General features: G+C 43.2%; 1 protein-coding gene across 1 annotated transcript; it reads left to right on the top strand.

Moving 5' to 3' along the window:
- Window positions 1-1090: 1090 nt before the first annotated feature.
- LOC117000902 (2-acylglycerol O-acyltransferase 1-like) lies at window positions 1091-22652 on the top strand. The gene is made up of 6 exons (XM_033068976.2): window positions 1091-1269; window positions 10946-11124; window positions 11521-11722; window positions 14283-14457; window positions 17898-18097; window positions 20075-22652. The coding sequence occupies exons 1-6, from the start codon at window positions 1176-1178 to the stop codon at window positions 20227-20229; spliced, it is 1005 nt and encodes a 334-aa protein (XP_032924867.1). The 5' UTR covers window positions 1091-1175; the 3' UTR covers window positions 20230-22652.
- The last annotated feature ends 2067 nt before the right edge of the window (window positions 22653-24719 follow it).

Consider the following 24719-nt stretch of genomic DNA (forward strand, 5'->3'; position numbering starts at 1 on the left):
GTGCCCTGACACCGCACCCCGGCCCGGGGGCTGCTCCGATCTCGGCCTGCGCCCGGGAACAGGCGGGCGGCGCGCCCAGCCCGGCAGCGCGGCGGGCACCTACGGCGGTGACATCAGCCCGCGCCGGGACCCCGCGCTGTCACCGGCGCTGGGCGGGACGGGCGGCCCGTGAGGGACCGCGGGTGGCGGCGGTGCCGCTGTCCCGTCCCCGGGTGGGCACCGCAGGTCCCAGCGCTGCCCCTGTCACTGTGGGGATGGTGAATCCCAGCGGTGCCGCTGTCCCGTCCCCGGGTGGGCACCGCAGGTCCCAGCGCTGCCCCTGTCACCGCGGGGATGGTGAATCCCAGCGGTGCCGCTGTTCCGTCCCCGGGTGGGCACCGCAGGTTCCAGCGCTGCCCCTGTCGCTGTGGGGATGGTGAATCCCAGCGGTGCCGCTGTCCCCATGGAGAAGGGGAGGTCAGCTGGGCCAGTGCTGTGCAAGTTTCGGGGGGTGGTTTCTTTTTCACTCCCAAGTTTATTTTGACGATCCCTGTCACAGACAGCGCTGCGGGCGGGCGGTGGCTGTGCGTGTGCTGGTTTAATTAAAAACGAAACGCTTGACGCCAAGCACTGCAGGAACTCTAAGTTCTGGGTCAGCTCCGTAAGCTCTTTAAGGGTAAGAGCCTTAAGCACGCCCGGAGTGCCGGCTCTCCGGCCGCTCCCAGGGGAAAAGCCGGGCCCGCCAGGGCAGCGCAGGTGCTGGGTGTGCGGATGCACCTGGGTCCGCGGGCGGGGCTCGCTCCGACAGAGCCCCGGTGCCTCCGCCCGGTGCCGCTCATGCGGAGCCTCAGCGGGCGGGGGGAGCGGCGCCGGCCGCCCGTGGGAGGAGGGGGTGTCGCAGCCGCCAGCCCCCGCAGCCGCGCCCGGGCTGTGCCCGCTCCTGCTCCTGCTCCTGCTCCTGGATCCGGTTTCCCGCGGCCGGGGCGGGCGGCACCGCCTCCCGGTCCCCGCCTGCCGGACCCGCGGCCGTGGGCAGCGCCGGCGGCGGGAGGGGCGCGTCCTGCACGGCGGGGCCGCGGCAGAGCGGCGCGCAGCGGGCAGGTGCGGCGGCTGGAGCTGTGGCTGGGGCTGGGACTGGAGCTGCGGCTGGAGCCGGAGCCGGCAGGTCCGTGCCTCCCGCGCTGCTCTCCGTCATCATGAAGGTCGAGTTTGCCCCCATCAATATTCCCCTAAAGAGGAGGATCCAGACAGTCGCCGTGCTGCAGTGGATATTCTCCTTCCTCCTGCTGGGTAACAGCCTTCCTCCTTCCTGCCCCTGCCCCAGAGAGAAAAGGCGAGAAGCGGCTTTTTGCGTGGCCGGCGTTCCCCGTGGGCATCGCTCGGTGCCAGCCCGTTGCTCCACGTGGCTGCAGGAGCGGCCGGGGACGAGCGGCACCCCGGCGACCCTCGGGCGGGCAAGAGCATCGCACTTCTTTCTTTCCTGAAAGCTTTGGATGGCTTTTCCTTTTTTTGTGGGTCTGTTTCTTTCGATGAGTTCTTCTTCACACATGATCCTAAAAAGCTAGTGTCTGTGGCTCCTCATTGAGACGCCCAGTAGGTTTCTGACAGCAATTTTTTTATCGAACATGAGCATAAAGTTTGGTACATGGCTGATGATGTTTTCATTCGTAATCTCGTAAAATAACTTTATATGCTGTAGTTCAATAAAGTTCTCATTTAACAAGGTTATGAAAATGGGCATTGCTGGTGAGTTGGCTCAAATGCAGACACTTCTGTAAATAGATGAAAAATATCCTCACCGGCTTTAAGAAAGTGTTGCTAATTCTTTAGCAACAAAGTGGTAATCTTTTTCCACTGATTGTTCCTTTATAATTAATGTTTCTAATATCCTAATAGACACCTATCACTAAACCCCTATTCACAGCAGCAATTGTATTCACATGGGTAGGTATCTCGAACATGATGAAATGAATCACTTGACCAAGGTAAGAAAAGCCTTAACTCTATCCGTGGACTGTAAAAATTGGGAAGTGGTTATTGAATGGTCTGTTCTGAGGTACAGAGCCACCTGTGTGTTACTGGAAATGCTTAATGATCGTCTATGTTCTAGGATTTACAAGGAGGAAAGGAGTGTGCACATATCTTCCTTGTGTGTCTTGCAGATACATTATCCTTCAGATGGTCTGATGTCTTTCAGATTTTTTTTTTTTTAGGTTGTTAACCTGCACACGAAAGATTTGGGGGAAGTATGGAGGGTATGAAGTATCTTCACAGATTAATCAGCAGATGATTCTGTTACCTCTAAATTATATGTAGTTAAATGATAAACAGTTTGTCTGTGGCTACATTGTAAGTAGTCTGTACTTTTAATTTTCTGTTATTGAATTAGGTCTAGGCATTATTTCAGTCTCATAAAGCAGTGGAAGTTGGGGGCAGTGGAAGAAAAGATTCCCCCCACCCCCATAATGTAGCAATACTGCTGCAGAAAATCACATGTTCCTGTGCTTACTAGAAGTGATTGGGATGCAAAAAATCCCCTCTCTGTAGTTTAGCTGGCAAAGTAGGGAGCTGTCATCTGCAGCTGGCACTGCCTGGGAACATCAAGGAAATCGATTTGGAAATGGTTTTATGGCTGGTTATGTTGACTATGGTCAGTTCATGTGATCATGAAAAAATGGATTTGCAAGAATGCTTGATTAACAATTTGATTCTAATAATAATTATCTGTTTGTGCACCATGTGGATGTTTATCTTTAGAGCTGACCAAGGTGACCTTGTCATTTCGTAGGCAGACGCTTTCAGTGATATGGCAGCCAGTAATCTGGCCAAAAAGTTTCCCTTAGCTGCAGGAAAATTCAGGTGGATGAATCCTAAATGACTTAAAGCAGCAAGAATTGGGCTGGTTTCTGATGTTCTGGACTACCCCTATGTCTGGATTTTTCAGCCTTTCTTTTTTTTTCTTTTTTTTTTTTTTTTTCTGAACAGTCTTTGTAAGCTTTGAATTCAATTGTGACACTTTCAAATCAGGGAGGGGATGCCTCAGGACAAGTGAAATACTGTGTGCACTCATCACAGAATAGGCTGGAGGTTTAGGTGTTCTTTGGGGGTTTGTGTGTGGCTGGAACTAGTTTATGCCAAGCATGATCTTGATTGTCTTGTGTTATATATCTGCATGTGAAAACTTGAACAAGTAATGCCCTATGACAACTCATGATTCATGATATAGATAGAGGGATTCTGTTTAGAGCAGTGAATAAATGGGACACTGGCTTAGCTGCTAAAGTTGTCCATCTAGGTATGTTGTAACATGCCATAGATTAGTAAAATGAACTATAGGACTAATTGATGAAGCAAGATAACTCTGAAAATTAACGCCCTGAATGACAAAAGCTACATTGGTCAATGATATGCTTCAAACCTGGGTAGTAAGGTGTGAAAAAGTAATTTCACACATTGAGTGAGCTGTAAGGGGAACGTGAGCCTATTACAACTTAGAATTCACAATGGGACTTGGATAGAAGCCTCTTGGTTGTGCAGCTCGTGCAGCTCACAAGCTGGCCTGAAATACAGATGTGCAATAGTTGCTGAAGCCTAAATCTCATCCCTGCTATAGAAAGAGTGAATCAGTCTACAAATACTGAAAAAAATAGCAGAAGCAGCCTGATACAAGCAAAGTTCTGCTTCTTTGTGCAGTGTAGCAGCTTGGGCTGGATCTGCACTACAGATCCATTGCTTCTGCTGTGCAGTGTAGGCAAAGTAAACATGTCTCTGTCTCAAAAAAGCTGTACAGATGTGCACAGAATTTAATTATATACAAAAGGAAACTCTTTAAAATTCTGGCTGTAAGTTCCCATGCTTCCTTGTTCTGTGCTGCAAGCTGCCAAAGTTCACCCTCAAAGGGAAAAGACAAGTTTTCATTGTAACAGTGATTTGCCTGTTCATTATCCAGGGGCATGACACCAGAAGCAAAAATAAGTTCTGCAATACTGGATGTGTATGTAAGAGTTTCTGGGTTAGATGAGACAAATGCCCATTAACAGATTCCCACCGTGTGCTGGCTGAAAATGCCATGTGGTTTTCTAGCTTATGTTCTCCAAGCGCAGCAGACCAGAAAGGTTTGCGTATAACTTCCATGAAAAAGTGTTTTAATTGGGCTTCTGTCTTTTGAAAGACAAGTATTATCAGTCTTGAGTCCAGAAAACTAGAGCTGTTAAAACTGAAAACTGGCAAATGCTAAAATCCTGCTATTTCTCACTGTATTAAGCACAAATCCAAAACAGCTTCAGGCTGAAGTGTAATGTTAAGCCACTAGTGTTTCACTGCTGAAACAGCAAATACATGAAGTTTTGCAATGTGGCAGTATCTACTTTGGATAAAAGGCCAAACCAGACAATTTTTACAGGCGGTAGTTTTATGCCGGTAATTGCAGTTATTAGAGATTAGCTTGCTTGGCCAGGGGCTGATGGTCCTGGGGCAGGTCTGGCCCTGTTCCGAGCTCGTGCAACACCCACACCATCTCTGCCTGTGAGGCTGTGTGCTGGCTGTGTGCTGGCTGCTCTTGATCACTCTGTGCCACTGTCCAACCCAACCCCAGGCACAAAGCCACCTGCAGAAATAAAATCTCCACGCCTGGAAGGGCTGCTGGACTGACAAAGCAAAGAGGTTACATAACCCCCATTTTTGTCTCATAGGTTCCTTGTGCCTGTGCTCTAAAGAAATTATCATTGTTGATGGATGCAATGGTGCCTGGTGTTTGCAGGAAATCTTTGGTTTTAACTTGGAAATATTTTTCTAAACAACTTTGGATTAATTTTACTGCATTTACCAGTATGTCTGATATCTTCCTATTGGGAACAAGTGTAAGTTTTTTGTTTCTCACACAGCAGTTGGGCATTTATCCTTGGTGTGTGTGAGCTGTGTGCATCAGTACTGCACATCTGTCAGTGAAATTCAGTTTGTGTCAGGAGGTGAGCAGCACCCAGGCAGGAGGGAGATCAAAAGGTTCATTTAGAGGCAAAACCATTAAAACAAAGAAAAATCAGTCAGATTTGGTTGAAATGCTGCTTTCCCTGTCCTTTAGCCTTTTGTTTTCCTTTCTAATGTACACAAATCAAATGACAGGGTTTTTGACATAGTAAAGCTAGAAGGCGAGTTGGTGAGCTATGTGCTCTCAGTAACTTCTAAAATGGACAGTGGAGTTTGAGCATATACAAAATCAAATGCAAAACTGAGCAACTTGGGTGGAGTGGTGGTGTCTTGGGCCAGACAATGAGAGAGGGAAATGAGAGTTTAACTCTCCAGCAGGGATACCAGGGTATTTCTCTGAGAAAAGGTGATGGTGGGGGAGAATGGTGCATCTTCTAAGGCCCAATTTTGGGGCCCAGCAGTGTCCCTGGTCCCTCACTGGGGATTTAGGAAGTAATTGCTAAATTGGAGGCACCCCTGTATTTATTTGCACACCCATTAATAATGCAAAATTAGTATATAAGGTATACTTTAATATGCACAAAACCACAAAATAATATGCTGAAGACATTGGTATATATGAAACTACATCCTGTTCACTAGTGATTAAACTTCTGTGCATGTAGGATGAAGCAGTCTGTTAATTGAACTTGCTGGAAACAGTTTTGAGTTGTGGATTTGGCTTCCCCAAAAGAATAGAAATAATGAAACATTTGCCCAGAGTGAGAGATTGCTGCTGGAATAATAAGTGGTTTCTGTGTTGAGAAAGAAGGTGTCAGTGCAATGTGCTAAAGCAAATATTAACCTTTTCTGCAAACGTGCCATGATGGTTTGTTATCTGGTGCTGATTTAATTCATCAGCTATAGCTGGATAACTAGTATGGTTTTGTTCTTCCTTGAAGTCTTTTTAAAAAAGAACTCTTCTGATGCTTAAGAAAACTCAGCTAACCTCCATGAGCCCTTCCTAGCAAGCTGGCTGGTATTGCTACTTGTTTTTGTCACTGTACTCATCTCTTTGTGAACTTTATTGTGGCCTATGGGTAGGACTGAAGTGTGATCACAGAGAATAGTAGGGTACTTGCTGACTAGTATTTCTAGGAATGCTGCCTCTGTTACCTCCATCTTAGGGAGGGAATTTAACCATGTGTCTCTGTATTTGTTTGTATCTCTCAAAAATAATAATAAAAAATGTCTCGGCTGTGTCAGGCCAGAGACCCAAGGACAACCTCTATGTGAACATGAGTGACAGTGAAATGACAGGAGAAAGAAAAGAAATGGGAAATAGGCAGACTAAATTTGGCATGCTGTCTTGGGATTTGGCAATTAGTAACTTGGGGATTTATGGTATATAGGGCACTCTACCTCCAAGTCAGTTGTGTGTAATGCTCTGTATCTCTTATTTATCAGTATTTACCAGTGGAAGGTCTTAGGAACTTGGAACCAAATTTCAGCATAAACAAGTCTCTAGAGGGATTGTGTTTGCTATCACAGCACTGCTGAGATACAGCTTCCTTGTAGGAATGCTCAGATATCTTTGTGGCTCCCAGCTGTAACCAATAACCTGACAAAGGCCCTCACAGGAGACTGATCCATATCCAATAAACACTGGCTGCCCAACCACCTCAGTTCTGGACGTGGCTACCAAATTCCTGGGGAAGCCAACAGTTTTCCAGTGCAGTTAGATATCTGCCACGGATAAAAAGTGTCAGTGGGTTCCTGTGTTACTTGTGGAAAACTGTACATTGAAAGAATTGCACAGAGCAGTGGGCTTTAAATAGGACAGTGCTAACATTATGTCTCCACATTTTTTTAAAAGATGCTTTCTATTTAAAAGCTGAAGAGCAATGCTCTGCAGAGGCATGAGCTTGCTTACTGTTGCCTTGGCAGCCTGCCTATTCTCAGGTGTTGCCTTTTGTCTCAGGTGTTACTTTGTCAGGAATACTGGAGTCCATTTGCTGTAGTTGTTCCTTCATGTGTGTTTCTGTCATTTTCTTCATTATATGTATATAAATAAATTAGAGAGTATTTTCAGCAATTAGGGCTAAGTATTTTTTTTCCTGCATGAAAGTATCCCACAAATGGGGAAAATAATTTATTTTAATGCTAAAATCAACTGGTCAGTGGTAGCTTGAGGGATAATAGAGAGGAGCAAATGTTCATTAGGGATGAAAACATCACGGCACAATTCTTTTGTGTTCCCTCCAAAGTTCTGTTCCCAACCCAGCTCAGACATTGCTGCTCTGAAAACTAAGGATGAGAAAACCACTGTTGTTGCAGATACATCAACATGGTTGTTGAAGAATGTAATTTTTGGTTTTGTGTGCTTTTTTCCCCCCAGTGTCCACAGACATAAGAAATGTGCTTTTCACCTTGCTGTGTGTATTAGTACACAGATGTACTCATAGAACCCAGGGAGGGGCAATACTAAGAATCATTTCCCCACCTGTGTATTTGCTAGGATGCTAGTGAGATAAAGATGTTTTTTTTACCACATCCTTGGTGGGATGAGGTTCAAATTGCTGAACTCTGAACGTCTCCAGCTTATTTAAGAGCAGCATAATGTGTTTAGAGAAAGCTTTGCTAATTGTATGTGGGACATGGAAGGAACTGGCTCAGAGTACAGAGCTGTCCTGAGTTGCTGGGCAGTCCTGAGGTTTTGGAGTGAGCTCCTTTGCATGGTTTTTGGAACACTGCAGAGAGCCTGTGGTGCTGCTTGGGGCGAGAGCAGCACCCCTGGCAGCAGGGGCACACCTGCACTGCCCAGCCATGCTGTCCATCACTGCTCTGAGCAGAATGGGAGCCTTCTCCTCTAGGGACAGTCTTGCATTTGGTGGCTTTCACAACAGGTATTAATCCAAGTTTTGATGCCTTAGTAACTCCAAATGCATTTGAAGCTTCCAATTTCCAGATTTAACCTGTGCTGCTTTCCTGCTTAAACATCTCTGGTGTTTAAGTAGTTTATAAATTTGGTGCTGCCAATTGCGAACTCAGAGCCTGATTAATGATTGAAGAATCAGGTGTACAAATATTATTGGGCAGGATGGCTGCCAGTGCTGATAGCTAATGCTACTCAGAGTGGTTTTCATCCATTTGTTGCAAAAGATGAGTATCCATGTGTTTAAATGGGAAATGGAGAAGTGACACACCAACGTTGGTCCACAAACCCAATGTTCAGAATTCCATGGCAGTGATTTGTCTTTTAATCTGTATTTCCTCCTTCCCCCTCAACCACCCCCAAAATCCAATGTATGATAGATATTTTTCAAAACTCTAATTCAAGTTCAACCAAAAAATTACACTTAGAACGTACACTGTAACTAATATCCAAGGACACAATGATGTAGTAGAGTGACAAATTCCAAGTTATTTGCCTTTTGCCTGAAATTTGTTTGTGAATTTAGTTAAAATGGTTGCTACTTATTTACTCACTGTCTTGTCTGAAGGGGAAAACATCAGGTTTGTGTTTATAGGCTCATTGGTTTTGAGTCATCAGTGTTTAGCTCATCTTGCAGGCTGCTAATTTGTTGCAATAATGAGGAGGTATGGTAAAAGGAATTTGCCTCACATGTCTCATTGGGAATGTAGCAATCAACTTTGTCCTAGAAGATGCTGAGCTCCCCTTAGGAAGTGCTAACAGCTTGCTTACCTCCTCACACCTTGCAGTGCACTCAGGAATGTGTCCTAGCTAAAGCAAAGCAGTGAGCTTGTTGATCTGGTGTGTTTGTCTGCACAGGATTAAGAACAGCCATCTGAGTCTGCTCACTGCTGATGTAATTAGCTCCACAGCAAGGATACTTGGCTACAAAGCAGTTTCCAGCTGTTTGCTGGCAAACTGATAGTGAAAAGCCATGTGATTCTGTGTTAAAAAAGCCATGTGACTGATTCTGCATTAAGTCAAAAGTGCTTTTGAAAGGAAGGGTAGGAAATAGAAATACTAATTTTTGCATAAAAAATTAATTGATTTATAGCAGCTAGAAAAAGCTTCTCACACTTGTTCAAACTTAAACTAAGAATCTTGACATCCTGTCCAGATTAGCATTCCTAGCATTCTATAGTTTTAGGCTCTCTTCTTCAAGGAACAGGCAATGACTTTTCCTCAGTAGATTTCTGTGCTCTATTTTGGAGTGATGCTAGTGTGGGATTCCCTATGAAATTGAGTGTCATATTTCCCCTGTGTTACTTGTACTACATTAATGATGTTCCTTAGAACTTGTTTCAGTTCTTGTGAGTTTTCCACATTGACTTTGGGGGACTGTGGGCCTCAGTTAGCTGTGGTGTTTTTCAAGAGCTCTTATTCAAGTGCTTTTCTGTGCAAGACTGGGGTTGTTTGCTTGAAGAGGAAGCCGTAAACTTCAGCAATGAGCTAAAGAATGGAGTATCCTTGAAAATGGTAGGTTTTTTTCCTGCTCCTGCTTTGGTTTATAGTCATTTCCTTCTCCCTCAAAGCAAATGCAATTCCTTATTTTTCTGCTCATATTCCTGCTGGAAACGTGAATGTTCATTCCTTTCTAGACAAGATATCCAATTCTCTTCTGAAGGCACGGTCAAACTAGGCACAGGAGCAAGTTGGTTGAAGTTTAGAAAAACTAAATATTCAGTTTGGAGGAAATGCAAGTCTGCCTGTAGACCAAGTTGAGATCTCATCTCAAAACCTGCGTAGTCTAGGGAATCTGCTGACTCTTCAACACCCAAGTAATAACTCTCCTGAATGAAGGTGATCTGAACTAGGATGAATGGGTTATACTCTTGGTTTGTCTGCTTACTCAAAAGTTTTCAGGTCTGGTGATCCTTTACATTTTGTGAGCCAAATTATTGCCTGAATTACTTCTGTTGTTCCTTTAAAAATCTGCTCTATTTAGTGTATATTTAGATCAGTCTGTTTCACTGGTGTAACTTCTAGGACTTCACAGAATATTGTCCTCATGAAAGCCAGTCAATTGTGAGACATAAAGACTGCTTCTGCATTGTAAAATATCTCTGAAAAACACTGGGTTCCTGCACCTCTGCCCATTGAGTCTTCCAGTGAGAGCTACATTCTGTTTTGCTTGCCATTGTATGTATTTATGATGCTAAAACCTGGCTTCCTTCCTTCCTGGAGCTCAGCATCTGATCCATGAGCGTGGTGCGGTTTGTTCAGGAGGTGGCAGAGCAGCAGGCTGCAGGGGTACCACAGGGCACAGAGCTGCAGCTTCTACTCCTCAGATATCTCAGGGCTGCTCAACACACTGCAAGACTACAATTCTGCAAGTTCCACAAAGAAAAAGTTTCCATAGGATTTCCCTGAGTAATTACTTCAAGGTTGAGCCCCAAGAAACACATTATATTTAACCAAACAACTTTTTCTTGCTCTTTGGATTGTGTACAATGCAATTCTTGTATATCACTATTGTAGCAGGATGTTACAATTCTTAATTGATGTGTTTGGTTTATCGGGACTTACCTGCTGTTGTTTTCCCAGAGCAGCCCTGAACTTCGCCTTTGACTGACACATTTAATGGCTAAAGGAACCTCTTCGTGTTTTGGTCTTGTCTAGTGCATCTCCTTGGCACTTTGGGCTGGGAGTAGAACTACCACCCCCCCATATTATAGGTAGAGAAGCTGAGAAAGAGAATAGAAAATCACTGCCCAACATCCCTGTAATTAGAAAATAGATGTTGCTATGGCTCCCTTTCCCTTCTTTCCTTCCCCAGCTTTCCTGTCACTCCCTGAAGCATTACATCCTTGTTAGCTCTTGCTGTCTCCTTTTATTTTGCCTTAGGTAAACCAGATGCTCTCTACCAAAGATCCAGTTGTGCTGTAGAGGGACAATTCATAGACTGAGGTGATCACCCTTGTGATGTTTCACCCTCACTGTAACAACACAATGTGGAATAAGATGAGTTCAATTTGTGTGCATTTTGAGTAAATCTGTAAAAAACATATCAGGGTTGGGCATTCAGGGTCTTAAAAGGACACAGATGTGATTAATGCTTGCTATGCTTTCACTTTTTGTCTCTTGTAGCAGAGTTTTGCTGTGGATTCTTCGTGATCCTGATCCTGGGCAACTTCTGGTTCCTTGCTGTTCTGTACCTGCTGTGGCTCTACCTGGACTGGGAAACACCATGTGCAGGGGGCAGGCGGTCCCAGTGGGTCAGAGGCTGGGCTGTCTGGAAGTACTTCAGGGAATACTTTCCCATTCACGTGAGTAAAAGCTTTCTCACAAACAGCTTGCATAGCCATAAGCATGGGCAAACATCTAAGACTCACCTTTGCTAAAAATTCTGATACTCACTCCAGGGTGAACTTAATTTCTTTTTAAAACATGGGAAATCTGAGATTTAGTGACAAAAGGGGACAGAGCCTGGTTTTCTAGTTGGACTGTTGTGTGATAAGATTGTGCTTCAGTGCAGTAAATGCTAGACATGGTGTCCTGACACATTTATTTAAGCTTCGTTTATCTGTAAAGCAGGACATTAGCTTTAAGTGCTCAGGAGGAAATTCATTGTCATTGCTTCTATATCCTGTCAATGTGCAATCTCCATAGCTGTTGTTTTTGGGGTAAATATTATAATGCTCACCACTGACTCCATTTTTCAGCTTATAAAAACTTCAGAACTGAACCCAAATCACAACTACTTACTTGGCTTTCACCCTCATGGGGTCCTGGTAGCTGGAGCCTTTGGAAACTTTTGCACCGATCCTCCTTTCAAAAATTTATTTCCTGGGCTTACTCCATATCTTCATATCATGCCCATCTGGTTTGGCTGTCCCTTCTTCAGAGAATACATAATGAGTGCTGGTAGGTAAAAGCAGAATGCCTCAGCTGTTGCTCTGTATTTTAGCCTCTGTTATGAATGTAGAGTCTATTCCTCTACTTATATATGGTAAGTAATTTCAGAAGGATAAGTGTTTAACCTCTATATTATGATGAACTGTTGTGGGAAAATTTGGAAGTTTTAATTAATATTTTTGTAAACTATATCACTGAGTTGTTTTTTCTTTCTGAAAAGAAGTTGCTGATTTTCCTTTGAACTATCAGACAGCAGTCCTGAGTATCCATTATATACAAGAAGAGAAGGGCATAATAATTTATAATTTTATTCAGTCATTAGCAGGCACTTACAAAACAAATTCAGGATAATCTCTTACCTGAAGGGCTTAGTCTTATACATTACAAATATCTTTATACCCATAACTTAATTACCTGCTCCTGATTGAAGCCCCATGTTGCAAATTTGTGTAATTTTAATTGAGATGTAAACTCTAGAGAGAGGGATCTTTTTTCTCTGTTCTGAGAAGCATTTGTCATAAAGGGGTGACATTCATGACTGGTACTACAGTAATAGTAACAAGCAATCAAGTTGGGGGAACAGGAAAATGAGAAGAATTAAATAAGGATTAGTGCTTCACCCCCCAGTGGTTTAATACAGGAGTTATTTTACTTAAATTCACTCAACTACAGCATTGAAGCATGCTCTGATGCACAAGACTAAGTTCAGGAGATAGAGATCTAACCTTATTCGTGACTGCAACACAGAGCCTGCAATCTCAGAGAAGCTGTTCCACTGCTCCATTTACAGAAACATGCCTAGGATATTGCCCAGATTAATATCAGAATTACTTATCTATGTATACTTCAACATATCAGAGAATGCCTTTCTATGCAAATGTCATTTCTGAGGGCGTTCTTTAAGGCTTGCTAACTGAGGGATTTGCAATGGTAGAACATTGCAATTTTAAATACTGTCTGGAAGTCAGATTTACATGTTTTTGGCATTTTGACCCATGGGAACAAATATTTACCTGCAGAATGGGAAATAACTGCAGTAAAAGGCACACTAAAGAACAGCCAGCATTGGAGCTCAGTTTTCACAGGTATGCAGCTGATAAATGAGAGGGGACCTTTGGTGTAATACAGGTCGCCAGTCAAATCATAAAACACTTGCAAAATCTTCCATATCCTGAAAGCCATGCTCCTGGCACAGTGTTTCATGTCCCAGTGTTTTTCTGCCTGTCTCCAAACGTGCAGTTGTCTGTGGCAGCATGGCTGTGGCACTCCTGGGCTGTGGTGTGAGCACAGGGCAGTGCCCTGTGTGCAGGCTGGCAGCTCAGCTTCAGCAGGGCTGTCCTGGGGAAAGGCAGCAGCTCCTGCTTTCCTTTCCAGGGAAAATGCATGCTGACATGAATGAGCATCACCTGAATTATCTGTGAATCCCAGGTGAGCTGCATTTTCAGAGTAACAGTGAATGGGAAGGCATATGTGGCAAATGGATGTAGCTTTTTATTGAGGTCTGGACTTGCTCTAGTTGCAAGCTGTTCCTCTTGGTGGCCAGCTCTTAAAGATCACAGTCATCTTCCCTCTCTTACAAAATTTTTACAATCCACATTGTAATGTCCCTGTTGGAAAAAAGACCAGGTAGGGAGCAGGACGTCCAAAAGTGCATTTTGATACCAGCTCTGTAAAACCAACAACATAAACTATACTTGATCTCAAAATTGTCACTTGGAGTATATGAATTCAACACAGTGTAATTAAATACAGCTTCTGGGTAAATGGAACCACTGTAAGCCTTTGAAATAAAACTCAGGGATAGAAGGAAAAGGAACCTTTGAAAGATTAGGTGCATATCTGTTGGAGGAAGGATTTTTCAAAGCACAAAGTCCAGAGCAAGACCTAAGGAGATGCTCAAGTCTTGTACAGCAGTGTGCCTCTGATTAGAAGTATCAGGATCAGTAGGAGTACCAGAAAAGCTTCATATAGTCTGATGTTTTAGCCTACTTATTGATGAGTGCCTGGACCTGGTTGCTAGAGAATGAGCTGATGCAGTTACTAGGAATGGTAGAAGTGAGTATTTTCTGCTTCTTCTAATTCTGTCATGCAATTGCCTTAGATGCAGCTGCTTTATAGCTTTGAAAAGAATGGAGAGGTTTGCTTGGCACTGTAGCTCCAAGTTTAAGAAGTCCTCTATACATTCTGTTGACCCTCTGTGCCTGTTTATGTGCACCTGCTGTTCAGCTTTAGCTGCTGCCTCTCAGCAGTATCTGCTGCCATTCATCTCCTGTTCTTGGCACAGAGTCTCTCTGAGGGGAGTTGAGTTGCCAGAAGAGCACACCCTGAAGAACTCCAAACTCTTGCAATAGGCAACAGCATTTAACTCATCATCAAAGTATGTGACATCAAAGTATGTGCCCAAAACCAAATCTGTTGCAGAATGAGGAGGTTGAACCAAAACCTTTGAAATCTGTTCTGTGCTGTTAGAATTTTGAAACATCATTTATATATTGAAAAATATTCTTAAATGTCACTGTACTTGTACATGAAGATCCAGTGGTCACTCTTAAAATGTTTCCTCCTGAAGGAATGGTTTCTGCATCCAAGGAAAGCGTCTCACATGTGCTGAACAATAAAGGAGGTGGCCATGCATCTGTCATTGTGATTGGAGGAGCCGAGGAATCTCTGAATGCACATCCTGGAAGTCTGACCTTGAACATCCTCAAGAGGAAGGGCTTTATTAAAATGGCCCTGAAACATGGGTGGGTGTTCCATGAAGCATGCTTTGAATGCAGACTGATTCTTAAATATGGTTAATATTATATCAAATTGGAGAATTTGAAAGAGTCTAAGTGTCTAAGAACATGCAGATATCTGGTAAAGGAGCCAGTCTGTCCACCTAGATCCAGTCTGGGAGTGTTGAAAACTCCCTTTGACTTTCATAATTTATAACAGTAGGTGTTATTAGCATATCTTGTTTTATTTCAGTTGTTTCTTGCACTAGCAAAGAGTAAGAATTATGAAATGATATTAGTAAATCTTGGCTGGTTTTGCTGAGTAGGGCAAACATTCTGCTTTCTGCTCGGTAAATTGAAGATATATTAAGGTAGAATTTTCTTATAATTTTAAGCAAACAAACAAACAAATTGGATAGCCAGGCCCTGTTTCATTAAATCACTGAAAATTATGGTGTAGGAAGATTTGTTTTCACTATTATTCGGAAGATTTTTCTTTTGAAGATTGCCATTTGCAAAAGTAAATTCCTGGGAATTTTTGGTGAAAATCTCCAGGAAAAACTAGATAACTTTTTACTATCATGCAGCCATCAGTGTGTAATTAAGCAGAGTTGATATAAATATCTTTTGAGTGGTTTACACAGTATAAGATATTGTGTTTGTTCTGGACTGGTCTAGATGGCTTGTATATTAGAAATATTGAAACCAGTGATCTGTTCTGACTACACTTTCTGACAGCTCCCAGGATTATACATTGACATGTGAAGCAATGAAAAAAAATACTAGTCTTGAGAAACCTGTAGGAGCTTTTTAAGCTATTAACTGGAGAAAAGGTGGTCTCTGAGGAGCTCTCTGCTTTTACAGAGTGCAAAAGACTAGAAACTGTTCTGTGCCAAAATTCCAAGGGTGTTTCTTACACCTATCACTAGGATTCTCATAAAGAATTTGTGTGCCAATAGAGTGCAACTTTCTAGTCTAATTTGCACCCAGAAAAAAATTATTGTGTATTTGAATTAGTAGTTTTCTGCCTAAATGAGTCTTCACTCAATTTTTGCTCAACTGTTGATTAATTCAGTAGGATCCTCAACAATCACTAGCTCATATTTAACCATAAATATTAGAAAAATATTTAGGTGCTTTTTTTGTCTGAGTATGTTGATAGATGTCTGGTCTGTCATATCAGAAAGGTTGGTGGTGGTTATCTCTCATCTAAATTGGTTTGGATTGAGAAATCAGATACACCTGTGCCTCTCATGACATTGATTCCAAAAGTATCTCCAACACCAAACAGCAAGAGTGGGACACTTGCAAAACACAGGAATGGCCCCTTTAGCCCTTCACTTACTTAGATTCCAGTGATGGTCCTCATCTTTCTGAAAGGGTCATGGCTGTCTGGAGCCCTCCTCTGGGTGGCAGTGCCTATTTCTGAGTGGCCAAGGGCTGCAACTCACATGGTCACTGTAACCAGCAGGCTCCAAGTCATTCCTACAAACAGCAGCACAAAACCCTGCTTCTGTGTGAAATGTAGGAATTCTGAGCTCTCACCTGTCCAGCAGGGCTGTGGGACAATGTGAGCCTGACAGAGCTCATGCCCAAAGACCCAGCATCCAGAATTGCTTCTGGTTGTGATGTCTTGTTTTTAACAATTAACAAAATGGGAAGAAAATTTCCAACTCAAGTGGAAATGAAAGGGCAAGAGAGGCTTGTGGGATGCAGGTGAGAAGATTCAGTGCCTGCACACATTCCTGGTGCTCATGATCTGCAGCAGCAAATACCAACACAGGAAGGAAGAGGCAAGGGTTGTGCTCTCTGGCCCTGGCTCTGTGCTGCTAGCACAGAGAAGCTGTGTTCCTCAACTGGGAGCTTGTCAAATGTGGCCTGAATATGTCAGCAAAAGTCCTCTGCACTTCTGCAATGGACATTTTGGTCCAAGGTAGTACAAATACCTGCTATGAAGTGAAGAAATCCTAAAGACACAAGACAAATGATGAATCAGATAACTTATCTTTAATTTCACAATCATAAGTTACTTATTTCTCTGTCTCAGCCTCCTACATAGCATCTTGCAAAAGCCTTCACTAGATTAAAACAAATCCCATAGTGTCAGGGCACCACAGCTATTGCACCACAAGATGTTCCTGTTTGTCTTAGTGTTGTAGTAAAAAGTGGAGTGTTTACACAGCCACAGTAAGTACTAGGCATTCTTTTACAGGTGGTAGAGTGATAAATCCTCTGAAGAAGGAAACTTTGAGCAGACACAAGTCAGAATAATACGTAGGAATTATAGTCTGTGTGAGTCCCCAGGCTAAAGAAGCTGTTGAAGCTGTTGTTTTTTACTGTACAGGTGGATTTTGACTGTCCACAGTGCTTTCCAGCCAGCTCTGTCCTCAGTGCATCCTCCTCAAGCATTCACAGTTCAGCAGAAATTAATTCTGACAATGTTCTAGCAATACTGCTATTTTACAGTAAGGTTTTTCTCAAAGGTACTGGGGAAAGAATAGAGCTAAGATACAAACTAAGATTTAAGTAAAGAAAATAAAACATCCCTGAATCCTTCAGAGACTGCTTAGGATTAGCCTGCTTTTTTTCCTCTAAACTCTGTAGAATAGTTAATGAAACTAAGCATTAATCAGAAACCATACTGCAGCCAAGGTTTTAAATACAATGATGGGTTTACCTGCTGGAGACAGCTGCACAGATTCTATCCACTCAAGTAGTTTGTCCAGGAGCTAGTCAGTGCCTTTCTTCCCAGGCCAATTCATAACTGAATGAGAATTCATTAGGCTGTGCAAGAGCCAAAGTGGGTTCATGTAATTTCTGTGGGTAAGATGTGACCTCTGGTAATAATGGATTAAGGCTACTGTTTTCAAAGGAGTCCAAAGGAAGCAGGGTTCCACTGGGAATTGGACAGCAGAGGAGGAATTTGGCATTGCACTCATGCCTGTGAGGGTGTCTGGTTTTTGTCATGGTTTTTGTGCTGAAATCAAGGGCACACATTACTCTGGTCAAAAGACAAGGGAAAGCCAAAATCTGGTTTTGATGCCACCCAGCTGGGAGCATTATAAGGTTAGCAATGAGGCTTCTTTGCTTGCCAAGGGAAAAAATGTAGTGGAACACAGGTGGACTTGCTGAAATAGTGGTGGATAGAGACATATTTATGATATATGCAATTACTCATTTTCATAATTCCAAAGAGTCACAAATTGCAATAGGTACCATCCAACTAAATACTGCCAAAAGCAAGATGCTAGCTGTGTGCCAATCACTTGATTTTTTTAAACACCAACCAGCCAAGGCATCCAAAAAGCTGCTGCACATGAGAGGAGTTGAATGCCTGCTGCTGATGAAATCCAAAGCTGCTGAAACTCTCTGTGCTGGTTATTGTGAAATGTTTCCATGCTGCTGATGTGAACTGAAGTGCAAGTGCAGGCTGATGTAGAATTCTCAGTGTCCTCTTTGTTTTACAGGGCTCATTTGGTCCCAGTCTTTTCCTTTGGTGAAAATGAACTATTCAAGCAAGTTGCAAACCCCAAAGGTTCATGGCTCAGGAATGTACAGGAGAAGTTGCAAAAGATAATGGGCTTTGCTTTACCACTATTTCATGCTAGAGGAGTATTCCAATACAGTTTTGGCTTAATACCTTACAGGCAACCTATTCATACAGTTGGTAAGTTCCCTGCACCTTTTATAACATGTTTGCAAATGTTTAGAAATTCATCAGTGTGCTGCTAATATCTGTAAATTTATAAATCTGTTCAAAAATAATTGATTGCTGTGCATCTAATATGTCACTTATTTTAAAGCCAAAAAGCTTTGGAATGAGTTGTATTGGATGAGATCTATAATCTGCTTCTTTTTTTTTTTATGGGGGGGGTTGATGATACCAGGACTGTTCTGAAGCTTAAAATGCCTTAGTCATTGAGGCATTTCTTCATCATGACAAAAGCACAGGAGTGCTACAAAATTAGCAAGATCAGAGACTTGCAACAGAACTTGTAAGATCCCATGATGTAAAGGACCTCATGTTCTTTGATGTCTCTTTGGTGTTTGAGAACTATCACAATGTCCCTGTGTCCTTGGAAGTGTGTGGGGTGTCCTTGGTATGGTTCAGCATGGCTTTGAAAGCATTGACTCAGCTCCTGAGATCTGCAGAGGCACAGTGAGCTCACCTGAGGTGATGAACTGTACTGCCAATGTGGCCAGCTACGGCTGATTTCAGTCCTGGTTCAGAAGCCATGGATCCAAGAGCCATTCAGCTAAGCCAAGATCTGTGAAGTTTGAGTGTTTTGGGCTTGATGAGTGAAGTACTTTTATTTTTCCTTTACTTTTTTGTCAGAAATAGAAACAACTCTAAAATATCAAATTGAGCAAGTTCCTTAAAGCTGCACATAATATTAGAGAGATGAGTGTAGTCTTCAATTCCACAAGAAATCTTCACTCTTGGGAGCACAGACTGTTGCAGAAGGACTTGGGGGCTGCTGGCTGTTTCCAGTCCTGCCTCTGGAAATCCTGTATTGTATTTATATCGATTTCACACCCCTCTAGGTATTGCTCAATCCAGGGCTGGGTTCCCACCCCAGCTATGTGAAGTCTGAGTTTCAGCACCACTCAGGGCCTGAGAGCTGATGGCAGCTGGAGCTGCAGCAGGAAAATGCAGGCTCAGCTCTTTGTGGTTCTGGCTAGGCTTCCCTTTACTCATCACCATCCAATCTGAAGTAGCAACATGTGTTAAAAGGAATTTTCAGGTGCCTTTGGAAAACTCCTGGGGGTGCTTTTAGCTCTCTGTTTTTCTAGACTTCCTCTGTAGTCCCAGTTGGGTCTGTTAAGGTCTTGGCCCTTCCAATGCAAGAGCAGCTGTCAAAATCTAGTGATTAAACAACACAGGAAAGACTGAGATCATGGGAAGCTTCTCTTAGCAATCCACTTTTTAGCCATGGCTTTTTGTGGAAGGCAAGGTTGCCCTCTGGAATTCCATGGAGTCACCTCCCATGGAGCAGGTAGCAGGCTTTGCACAGTACCTGGAGAACATTTTGGTTTCCAGTGATGTTTGTGGACAATGGATGGTTCAGAAATACCTCACAGTGTTTAGGGGGTTTAGCCTCCCTAGGCTGAGGTCACCAACAACATTTCTGGTGCAGTGATATCCATTTTGACTAAATTGGAAGGTAAATGTTTCCTTCAGTCCTGTTCGTGTGAATGTGTGGTCGAGGGCACCACTGTCCTCTTAAGTGTGTCCCTCACACTGAGTAGTGTTACTATTCAGATCAGAGCAGAAGACAGTAAGAAAGTATATATTTTTAAATACTGTGTTGAACTTATAGGCAGCACATAAGCCATAGCACTGTGTCTCGAAGTGTAAACTGCTCCTTCAAGTTCGTGCTTATAGCTCTTCTCATTTGCTCTTTTGCTGCCAAACTGAAATGTTGGGGGCAGATTAAATTCATTTTACCTGAACTTGAGCAAAAGGAAGTGAATAACCAGCCCCAGAACTCAGGATTGTGAAAGGCAGGATCAGGCCCCAAGAAAATGGGGCTGTGATTCTGCCATCTGGATGGGAATTGTGGTGGAGCTCTTGCAGAAGGAACAGCAATTCTGCTTAAAAAGAGATGTCAATGAAGCTAATGCTGTTGTGTTTGATTTACAGTGGGAAGCCCCATCCCTGTAAAACAGAACTTGAACCCCACCACTGAAGACATTGATCAGCTACATGCATTGTATCTACAGAAACTAAAGAAATTATTTGAAGAACACAAAAGCAATTATGGCATCCCTGCACATAAATCTCTCATCTTCGAGTAGCAAATTACAATTTGTTATTCTGAATCTCATGCAAAGAAACAGTGTCTACTGAAAGATGTCTTTCTTGCAATCCATATTTTGCAATCTGTAATTGTCCTTATGTAAGGAATACTTTTAAGAAGGGATTATTAGATGATTTATTGATTTTTATCTTATTCTTGGGCGGTGGGGGGAGGATCATTGGGGTGTAAGCCTCGAAGCCAGTGCTGTTTTCAGTTGTCCTTTTAGGTTCATGTGTGCCAGAAATGCGAGTGAGAGACTCCACTCAGATGTTCTTACCACCATGGTACCTACCCACAGCTTGAGCACAGGAAATTGCCACAGCATGAGATCAGCATCAGAAGTATAAACCCAAGAAGTCTTTGATTAGAGAGTGAGAGATTTACCAGCATTTGTCAAACATGACATCAGATTGTTCTCTGAATGTCAGAAACCCTGCTGCTCTTCCACAGGAGTGAAGGTGTATGTTTTCAGCAGATGGCTACTGTAAACCACTTACATGAGAATTCAAGAACAAATAGGAGCCTTCAGCCCTGAATAGGATATTGGTAAAAATGGTTTGTCCAAGTCATGGAGCAGAGCAAAACTTCTGTTTGGAGAACAGTGTGTTGATATTTCTGTGTGCATGTGTGTGCTGGGGGGTGGGAAGCACTGAATGATGTGACTTTTCTGGACAATCTTTGCTTTGGATCATAAGTTGGAAGATGAAGCAGCTTTGGTAGTTTCAGCCTCAGAAGAGATGGCAGGCACAGAACAGAAGTGAGGGAATCATGTGAACTCTTCATCCTGTGCAAATTAAAAATGATCCTATGTCAAGCACTTGCACAGAAGAAAAGGGAACCAAATTTGTTCAGTCAGTTCTGAAATTTCACTAAGGAAGGTGTTCTTGATAATGCCTTTTTTGCCCACTGACAGGTGTGTTAAGCTGGTGCTGCAGGGTGACACAGCTGCAGTGCCAAGGCAGTGTGAGCATAGCTCTAGGGTGCAGCAGGTTAAGAGGATGCAATGTATATAAAAAAGGTGCCTGAATTTGAGAAAATGTTTATCCTAAATGTGGATATCCACTTCAGAAAAGAAAAGAAAAAAATCTTAGCCAAACTATTTTTCAGTGAAAATGCCTAGGTCTTGGAGATTATTGTGTATGTATGGAAAGAATGTAATATATTACTGAATTTTTATGAGACCAATTCTTCTATTTGTACATGCTTTCTGTCTGCCTACTTTGCATATTTGATGTTAGTAATGACTTTGCTCCACTTTAAGCAGTTTTGGTGCCTAAATATTATATCAGTACTCTGACAGGTCATGCATGGGCTTGCCAGGCAGCCTGGTCATCTTCAGTTGGCTCAGTTGAGCACTGAGCTCCAGGAACAGCAGCACTGGATGCATTGTGTATTCGATGGGCTGGAGGCTCTTAGAAGAAACACAGCTGGGCTTTGACAACAAGGTAGAGCTCTGGAAAGAAAATATCTCAGCAAAATGAAGGTGTTTAAGGTGGAAGTTACTTACATGGAGTGAACTCTGAACCAGCACCCCAAAGCCAAACAAGTATTTGCCAGACAGAGCAGATTTGTGCTCCAAAACCCCTCCAGCAACAAACTGGTTTCCTTAAGAGGGCTCTTCCTTCTAATGCCTATTTGTCATCCGGATGTAAACAACACTGAGCTAACACTGCATCGTGCTCTCATTTTCTCTGCAATGACACAATCATTCTGGGAACCAGGGCTGGAATCTGCAGTGCCTGAAGAAGCCCCCTTCCCTGACAGACTGCTGCCAGTGTGCCCACAATTCAACTCTACCTGAGCTTTCTTGGTGCCAGGTGTGCTTGCCCTCCCTTCCCACGCCTTTGCTGGTCACTGATGATCATTGTGGTGTGATCTTGCTTCTTCAATTTCTGCCCACCTTTCCCTGGGTTGAGATCTCTGGTGTCTGTGCATGGAAAATACTGAGTGGTGGCTCATCATTCAGCAAAATTGGGTTTAAGAGCAGGGGTTGGAAAGAGGAAGCAGTGTGGCTGTGCATGTTTGACACCAGCCTAAGGTCAGGACTGTTTCAGCTCTGAAAAGGGCATGTTTCTAGGGAGGTCAGACATGGCAGGTTTGTTACCTGGGAAGATGTCTAAGGGTCCTGAGGATTGTACAAAGTGAAGATCCTTGAGCAGTTGCTTTTTCTTAACCAGCTATGTGAAATTTCCTTTGGATTTGACTCTTTATTGCCTGCCCTGATGAGTAGTGAGGCTTATTCATGAAAGAAGAATTTGGAATCTATGTCAGATTGTTCTCTCCTAGATCATCTGCTCTAATGAGACATTTCCTCCCGTTCTCAGTCTGTTCTTTTTCCATTACCTTAATGATACAGAAGATCAGGCTGTAAATTAAAAAAAAATTAGCATTAGGTTGAAGATGGAAAATAACTTTTTTTTTTTTTTTAAATTAAATTAACCAAAACTTCTAGGGAATATGTGGATAATGATTTCGGGACAATATCTGGTCCAATATATCTGGTACCAAAGGATACCCTATAGACTGGCTTTCCTCTGAATTCCATGAGGAAATTATCTATGTGTTCTTTGTGCCATCTCTAGCTGGCTCAGGTAGAGCAAGTAAGGGATTGTGTTGCTATGGCTACTGGTGTTGAAATTGTTTTGTAACAATGGAGGTGGTAAAAAACCCAGCAAAAAATGACAAACCAACAAAATCTCCAAACAACCTCAATATTAACCATTGCTCAGTTACAACTGCATATTGCTTATGGTGGTCCTTCCAAATTACCTTTTATTAACCAATTGTCTAGTGTACCCAGGACTATTTTATAATAGAACTTCTGTCTCTAAACATGATAGACATTATGTCATCTAAAATATTTACCTCTGTGATAGTGTGTGGATCTGTTAAGCAGCCCTGCAATCCTGAGCTAAAGGCCAGAGCCCTGGCAGCCACAGACCTGTTTTGGCTACCACAGGCACCAATCCCAGCACTGCTGCAGGCGGGGGAGCCTGCCTGTTGGTTGGAGCAAGAGTCTCCAGTGGCATTTCATGCTGGATAAAGCAAGAGCAAGGAGCTGGCAGGAATGGTGACACATCCTCCCCCAGCTGCAACTGGAAGAACTGGGCAGCACGCACATTCCTGGGGGGATGCCACACTGCCTGGGGCCTGCTTTGGGGGGTTTCTCTTTGTGCCTTTTAATGGCACAGGTAATCCCAGGGAAGGCAGCCATCCAGCAGCAGAAGCTGTGCCTCTAAGCCGTGCCAACACTGCCTCCCTGACACTCAGGATGCAGTTCCTGCCTGTTCCCTCGTGTGAGTGAACACCTCTGTGCCAAAATCCATTGACAGAAAGTCAGTCCTCGATTATTTTTACTTTGTGAACTACACAGCATAGTTCACACTTTGTAACTTTTTATGGTACCTGTAAAATACGAATGTCAGTTGTTTCAATGATAGCTGTGGCAAGGAGGTGTGACATAATAAAGGTTTGTACCAAAGTGGGATTGTGTTGACTGAAATCCAGATACTGTAATTTGCTGCTGTTAGGTGAGGGTCCTGGCTGAACTCGAGGGGCCACAGTAGCCTGGCTGTCAGGCTGGGCTCATATGACACTGAGATCTCCGGCTGGATTGCTTGCTGCAGTCTCCTGAGGAGAACCAGAAGCCAGGCTGCTGATGGAGTTCCAAAGGGTGTAAGGAAGAAGTGACCTACAGCAGGGGAGGGCTGGGCTGCAGCAGTCCTCAATCAGTGCCAAGGGAGCACAGCAGGGTGCTGGAGCATGGCAGGGTGGGCAATCTTCTGAGGAACTGGTGAAATAACAGCTTTTGGAGTTTAATTCCACTTCAGTTTGAAGAAATGTTTGAATTTTAAGTGAAAGTTGCATGAAGGAATCCAAATCTTAGTACCCTAGAGAGAAGAACAAACCCTGCAGAAGCTCTGCTTCACTCTAGGAACTGGGGAGCTAAACAGCTGCTTGGAGTAAAAAATTAGTTACATTTGTCTGTTGGGAAGAGGAAAACCACCCACCTGACAACAGTGATGTATTTAATGGGATTTGTTTGTTTCTTTTCAAAGTATGGCAGCTTAATGCAGCACTAACAGCTGTAGTGACAAGTATCAATTCCAAAGACTGGCAAAGGCTAATTGTATTTTGTTACTAGCTTAATACTTTTGTTTATGGAATGATGCCACCTTGCATCTCAGAAGAGTATGAGGAGGGAAAATGGGTTAAAAGTGGCCGTGGATTGTTTTGAAGTAGCTCCATTATGTTTGTGCACATGTGTGAATGGAGATGTGTCATGGTTCATCAATGGATCAACATCACATCCTGGTTTTGCTGAAATACAAAAAAAGAAGCAAGTTATACCTGTAAAGCAAGAAATGGAGAAAAACAAGGAAGGGAGAGGAACTGGACATTCATGCTTCCCAAGGTGCTGCAGCAACACTTGTCCTCATCACCATTGCTTGTGAGAGGCAGGAGATGTGACCTCCTCAGCCAGGTAGT

The sequence above is a fragment of the Catharus ustulatus genome, chromosome 10 (assembly GCF_009819885.2).
Source record: "Catharus ustulatus isolate bCatUst1 chromosome 10, bCatUst1.pri.v2, whole genome shotgun sequence".
NCBI lineage: Eukaryota > Metazoa > Chordata > Aves > Passeriformes > Turdidae > Catharus > Catharus ustulatus.

Excerpts from the sequence above, each read along its gene's own strand:
- LOC117000902 (XM_033068976.2), top strand. The coding sequence starts at position 1,176 with ATGAAGGTCGAGTTTGCCCCCATCAATATTCCCCTAAAGAGGAGGATC. Across the intron at positions 11,723-14,282 it reads AGAATACATAATGAGTGCTG|GAATGGTTTCTGCATCCAAG; the intron begins GTAGGTAAAAGC and ends TTCCTCCTGAAG. Across the intron at positions 14,458-17,897 it reads AAAATGGCCCTGAAACATGG|GGCTCATTTGGTCCCAGTCT; the intron begins GTGGGTGTTCCA and ends TTTGTTTTACAG.